The 7,258-nt window shown below is 35.4% G+C and overlaps 1 protein-coding gene across 1 annotated transcript; it reads right to left on the minus strand.

The window, feature by feature from the left end:
* Positions 1 to 5,533: 5,533 nt before the first annotated feature.
* On the minus strand, positions 5,534 to 6,763 carry LOC131070141 (glycine-rich cell wall structural protein). Its single transcript, XM_058005682.2, has 2 exons — positions 5,972 to 6,763; positions 5,534 to 5,864 (listed from the first exon to the last, which is right to left on the minus strand). The coding sequence occupies exon 1, from the start codon at positions 6,642 to 6,644 to the stop codon at positions 5,976 to 5,978; it is 669 nt and encodes a 222-aa protein (XP_057861665.2). The 5' UTR covers positions 6,645 to 6,763; the 3' UTR covers positions 5,534 to 5,864; positions 5,972 to 5,975.
* Between the last annotated feature and the right edge of the window lie 495 nt (positions 6,764 to 7,258).

Raw genomic sequence — 7,258 nt, forward strand, 5'->3', positions numbered from 1 at the left:
TCAAACGCGTCCACTAAACTCTGGTTTTACACCTGCGAATTGCATGTGATTTCAAGATTTTGAATCCTTTTCAAAGAATCCATTTTGTTAATATCTTGCAATCAAGGCATTGAGAACATATTTCTTTCAAGCATTCTCATTCCTTACCTGTAATTCAACATTTTGCATATCCTATGTTGATGGCATTCTGTCAAATAGGTCATGTGGCTTCTCTACGCTTACACTTCTTCAAATACACATCTGCCAAGGCAGTTGTAGCTACAACAACTGAAAATATTCCTCCATTGGTTTTCCTGTGATGCATGTCAATATCATGTTCTAAAGCTCCCATTTTGGCATAGGCTAGGCGGAAAATGGAAAAGGTTGTTGACTCTGGCTTTAAACCCGCACATTCCATGAGACCACATTTCTTTGAGGCATCCAGTAAAATGGTTCGTGTGCCTTTTCTATGCTTCCACATTTTACATACATGTCCACCCAAGCATTCGCGACTGTAATATCTGACGATTATCCTGCTTCTAGTATAATTTGATGGGTGTCGATGCCCTGTTTTGAAGCTCCCAATGTCCTCATTGCAGCAATGATTTGCTTTATCTGTTATGCTTCAGATATCATTTTATAGGATCAAACGCGTCCACTAAACACTCTGGCGGGGCAATGAATCAACAAAAGATTAACAAAAGCCTACTGCAAAAGCTACAGTCAACGATTTCAATACCTGCACTCTAAAAAACTGTGATTGTTGTGCCATCATTTACACTGGCAGATACGACAAGGTCAATCAATATTCATGGACAAATGAATTGATGGTTGAAAAAAGTGCAATCGTCTTGCCTTGTCTCTCGATGGTTGTGGGTCATTGATGGATAAACTGAGCTCTTCAATCTCATATGGGGAACGCCTTTCGCGTAATTAAAAAAAAACATTAAAAATCAATCTTTTAATATTATTATTTAAAAAAACCAATTAATTAATTAAAAAAACTACTATCAACAAGAAAAGGAGCAACTACTTAAAATACCACTTAGCTCAAAAGGAACAACTTCTAAAAATACCACACAGCCCATAAATTTTTGAGTTGTTAATGCAGCCCTTGCAATCAATTAGGGGAAGGGTACCAATGGTGGACATAGCTAACTTCGTGCACATGGAACTCCCAAACCATACGTCGGATTTCAAATTTATTTTTTTTTTTGTCTCCGTATACGACTTAACTTCTTATAACTAAGGATTCGACTTCTTATAACTAAGGATTCGACTTCTAGGTAGTGACGATGCACGTTGTGGAAATCATTATGTGTCGAAAGGTCAAAAAGTGGTAATTTCAAATTGTCTACCCATACATGAACTCCTTGGCACCAAAAGTAGATAACTCAAAATTTGTAGTAGTAGTGGACAAATGTTCCAATAGTAGATCACCTTTTTTGACATTTTTTTACTATAATTAGCCCATTTGTGCACCACTACTCGGACATTTGTGCAAAATTATCCACCATCGGTACATGTGATATTCATTAATGAACTTTCCATTATCAATTTGTTGGGTTGACAAAAAGGTGTCCACCATTGAAACTATGTCCACTACTGATACCCTTCCCCTATCCCATAGACACTAGTACACTGTTATTGTTGAAGACTCCCTTATTTGTTGTGAAAATAGTCGTTGAACTTCTTACTGCTACATCAATGTTAATTTTTTCCCCTCCAAAGAAATTTGATGATAATTATCTTAATTCGATTATAAATATATAAAAAATTGTTCCATAGACCGTTTTATGGACATAATAAAAATAATTTCATTTCAAAAGCGTAAGCTGATGCAGTCATTATCGCCCGTCACGAACTGTTAGTAGCTATTATTTATAGTCTTTATTTTCCCACCCATTGGTCTGGTTTCACAGCATCTTAACTACAGAGATGGTGTCGACATCAGAATCTCAGAAGATCGAGTCAGTCAGTACATCAGTCTAAAGCTGTAAAAACAGCATTTACTATCACCCAATACCATGGACTAAGCCTCTTTATTTAGCCTCTGTCATCTCCACTCCATAGTCAAGTTATTTATACAATTGGTCTTGTAGTTAATACCAATAACTAGCTCTAAATGCAAGAGTAATAATAAACAAAAGTAGGTAGAAAGCACGAGGACCGTACTTTCCTGCGCTGTTGTAAATGTCATTTCTAAAACAGGTAAGTAACCAAACCAATTCAAATTTCTACTTTGGTAAGTGGACAAACAAAAAGTTCTGCAATAATCACAATGCTGTAGATTAAAAAACACTCTACATAAAATTATCTAGGTTAACTATGTGAATATATTAATAAATAATTATTTTACATGAATAAAATAACTTGAATTAATAAGATCAATTAATAAATACAAATAAATCAAATATTAAATTTGTGAGAAATTATATGTATTGATTTCAAAAACAGTTTCATTATATAGTTAAAAATTTAAAATTATAGTGTGATCTTGATTTCTTGTGTCAATCTAAATTACACATGAAATTAAATCATAATTTGTTGATTAAATTACCTAAAGATGGATTGATAACATTCTCTCACCTCAAATTAATCTCTCTCACAAAGCAATATGGACGTAACACTCTTTAGGGCAAGAGCACCAATCACCATTCATGTTCCAATAACAGTTCACTCCTTGCACACCCAACCCCCTAATTACTAACTTCAAAAAAAACAAAAAGCAAATAACTAAAAGTCCATTAATAAAGTTTACATGTACCAATAGCCATTCATTTTTTAGCCTTTTTAGACCATAATTGACCTATTTGTGCATCTTCATAGGTACCCATAGCATACAACTATTGGGGCATCTTTAAGCAAGTCTTGGGTCAATTTGAAATGTGTACTTTTTACTCTTGTGCGCATAACAGATCCGACAATGTGCATGTTACTACCCAAAAACTAAAACTATAGCTATAAACAATTGAGTCACAAAACTGTTAAAAATCTGTGTGTTAGGTAAACTATAACAGCTACTGGTAAAGCTTTCCCTAGTCAAGACCTTTGAAACAACACCCAAAAAAAACCTATTAAATGAAAATGAATAACTACTTTTATGAATGCAACCCATCTTTAATGAATAACATTAAATCCATGCACTATAAAGCATTATATTTACATGTTTTATGCATTAACATTTTTTATTGTTCCAATTAAGTTAACCTTAACAACTATCATATTCACTTAAAAATTCCACCAACCTGCCTTGCATCTAAGTGATGCTGAATAAAAATACACTCCATGATCTATTTTCCCATGAGAATTGCCTCTAATTTTAGGGCAATTTTAAGACCTGAAATACTGGTTGTTTGTTTCAAGTCTTGTGAAGAATAATTTACTTAATATCTTTTATCGTTTCAATATTCATGAAGAACTACACTCTCAACTTGCATGTATATGCATCATACACCTTCATTTAAAGCATCTTTTCCAACAATGAAGTGTTCATAACTCAATTTAATATTAAGGAACCTTTTAGTATCATAGAACCCTTGACATTTGAACTCTTATGAATTTTACTTCTTATTTTAGTATGTTCATATAATTTTTTACAAGTCATTTACCCTTCAATAAATATTCTATAAACTTTCTGTAATATCCGTCATAGATTGGTCACCTTTATCAAACTTGTTCACATAGAAAGAAGATTGTATTCTTTAAAAGCTTAGCATCTGAGCATGAGCATGCATTTCAGTTAATTTTAAGATTCAAATTAAATATTTAATAAAAATTGTACACAAAAAAATGAGAATAGTTAATATGTTAATTTTTTTACATCAAATTAGCTAGCAGTTATAACTAATTTCCCACACAGTTCGTCTAGATGGTACATTAAATTCTAACAATTTTTTTTTGTTGTTTCTGTTTGTGACTTAAATAATTATATTTGTTTTGACTGTGTAATAACTACACGTGCTATACGATCCAATGCATGCAAAGATTAAAAAAAAGCAAAAACAAAATATACACAATCAAAGTGCCATAATACTCAAGTCTCAATAATCATGCACTTATAATTTTTAATAATGATGAACAAATATCCTATTAGTTGTACACAAATGATCCAATTATTGGACTAAGTGTTAAAAAAAATAAACTACTAATAATAATATAAAATTTATTAGTCAACTTTTAAGACAAGTTAATTAGAACTATTAACATACGAGATACTATTTCCTCCCTATTTCCATTGCTAATCCCCTATTTAATAATTAACATACTTGATACTAACCTGCACATTTATCATTCTAATTCAAACCTGATTAATAGATATTGAAACTTAATTTTTCTTTCATTATAATTAAACCCTCCACATTTATCCCCAACAATTTAGAAATGAAAAAAAATAAACGTTACAACGTCATCTTTAGAAATTAACTAAAACAGCGTGTATTCCCAAATTATTTGGCAAAATTCAGAATAGTACCTCTTTGTAGTCGTATATTTTTCAGCTTTAAGACATCTAATATTAAGCTGAATTTTAACGATGGAGGACTGAATCGAGTTTAGCTTATTTATTAGACTCGTCTTCTACTTAAGTTGCAACCGATTCGTGATGATAACAGACTATTTTTAATCCAAACATTTACTGTCAAGAACCAATAACTAGCAGAAAGGAATTCCGGATTTTGATCACATTCGTTTTATTATCAACATTCGAAATAGAACACAAATTTGATTTCACCACAAAAACGCAACTTCTGTTATCACATATATTCTACAAGAATAATATGATGTTGGTCTTTTACACTCTGTTTTATGTATAGTCATGTTCTAAGATACCTGCGACAAACTTGGGCAAATAAAATAATGCAAATTTCTAGTTGTGGTTATTTTCTAAAAGCAAATCCTAGTTTTGGTTATTTTCTTACGAATGGGGTACATATAATTCAAGCTTTGTCGTAGGCACCAGTTGTAACTACATTAAACACCTAAAGATAAAAAGTGCATATAATGCACCATTCCCAAATTTCCCACCTCCACCGCGTCAAAAATCATTCATTTAAGAAGACTTAGAAATCGGCAACGTACTCGAACTAAAGGCCACTACATTATTTCTTTGTACTATAAAATAATGGCATTTCATCGCTTTGTTCAGCACAGTGAACACAATATATTAAATCCACTCAACATAATTTGAGCACCTCTTTTAGTCCAATGACATAAACTTCAATCCAATCCAAACACAATTTATACCATGGTGGTTATCAACAAACAACTCTTAAGCATCGCTTATGGACGAAATTGCTTTTACCCAGCGCGAATACATTCAACTTGCTAATTAAACTAAAAGATTTTATTCCCTCAAAACGAGTCAAAACAGAAACAGTGCATGCTAGGAGTGTAACAGTGGAAATTGAATGCTCATAAACATTCTTCACTACATTTAGCTACAAACTATTCATTTGTCATACAATAACTAGATTTTCTCAAATCACATGATTGCTATCTAACAAATAGCTAGAAAATTAGAAGCATATTTAGACAATTGTAAAGCTCAAAGATATGCGCCACAAACTTCTGAATTATATCCTTAATTTCACAGTTAGAATTAATTATACTAATCAGGCCAACATACATTTGACAAGACATAGCAATAGTACCATTTCGAGTTGAAATTATGGCTACACATTACAAATGCTTCAAAGTCTTGTATCGCCGATATACCCAGATGTCTTTCATTAGATTACATACCAATAAACCGTACGAAGCACAACCAAAACTACTCTTAACACACAATAGTCTAACGAAAACTACACACTGCCTAGTTATTCACCAACACACTTATTCGCCATTCCTAAGAACATATTGCGGAAAGCATACGGCCAACACAAAACCTGCACAGTGACGGAATAGACCACATATAAGTAAATAAGACTTGTGAACTTACGTAACAAAGAATGCAATTTTAAGGCATAATGACAACAGTGTAGCGTCCACTAACCAGTTCAAGGCTTCTTAGCATGTTTGGTCACCTTAGAATCCTTGGCTCCCACGCCAACACCACCACCACCACCCCCACCCAGCCCACCACCACAACCAGCACCACCCAAACCACCACCTAACCCACTTCGACCTCCGATACCGCCACCAAGACCACTTCCACCACCAATACCACCTCCAAGACCGCTTCCACCACCTAGTCCACCGCCAGCACCACCTCCAGCACCACCACCAAGACCACCTCCACCTCCAAGACCAGAACCTCCGCCAAAACCTCCACCAGCGCCACCTCCAAGTCCAGAACCTCCACCAAATCCACCACCAGCACCACCTCCACCTCCAAGCCCAGAACCTCCACCAAAACCACCACCTGCACCAACGCCAGAGCCAACACCTATTCCACCACCACCTCCACCGCCTCCAGCACCCCCACCAAATCCAGAACCAGCACCAATACCAGCACCTCCCCCAAGGCCTGAACCGCCACCAAGACCACCACCTCCGCCTACTCCCCCACCACCTCCTAAGCCACCTCCGCCTCCTACACCACCACCAATTCCAGGAATATTATCAGTATGATAAGCAGCCTTCTTCTCGATATCCCTTCCACAAGTTACCATCCCTAAAAGAGCACTAACACTCATGACAACAAATAGAATTCGACCGCTCCCCATTTTCTCCACTTCAGTTACCACACTACAATTTTAAGGAGACTGATAACAATTGTCTGCAAAGCCTGGTTATATAGAATTTTGCCCACAGCTCTTTTAGACCATACTCGAAAATTGAAAAGATCAGTGACTTAAATTTATGGCCGACCTAACTACCATCCATTCAACGTACTCCTGCAATAACGCAAACATCATTACGACCTGAAACCCCATGCAGAATTCATTAACCAGCTCACGTACGATCTCACCAGCTCGATGTAAGAACATAATTACCTCATATCTGTCACGCAATTTGACTTGCCGCGTTCAGTCTTTCGGTATGCGATTTTTGTCTGCCCATCGAAGTTGCTTAGCTGTAAATCTTTGGTTTTAAGTTTTAAGTGGTGGCAGAGTGGGGAACATGGCATATGCTCCGTCTTTATTGGCCTGGAGATCTCTGGCCGGCGCATTTCACATCATTCATAAATGAATGTTACAGGGTGAGGTCTGAATATCCAAAATTTATTGCACGCGATGCTTTTTAAGCCTTCTGTCCTCCTATTCTTGGGTGATCTCTCTCTACAAGGGAACCCTAGAGTTATTTGATAATTTTTAATAATAAATACTAACCTTCGAGA

The sequence above is a fragment of the Cryptomeria japonica genome, chromosome 1 (assembly GCF_030272615.1).
Source record: "Cryptomeria japonica chromosome 1, Sugi_1.0, whole genome shotgun sequence".
Classification (NCBI taxonomy): Eukaryota; Viridiplantae; Streptophyta; class Pinopsida; order Cupressales; family Cupressaceae; genus Cryptomeria; species Cryptomeria japonica.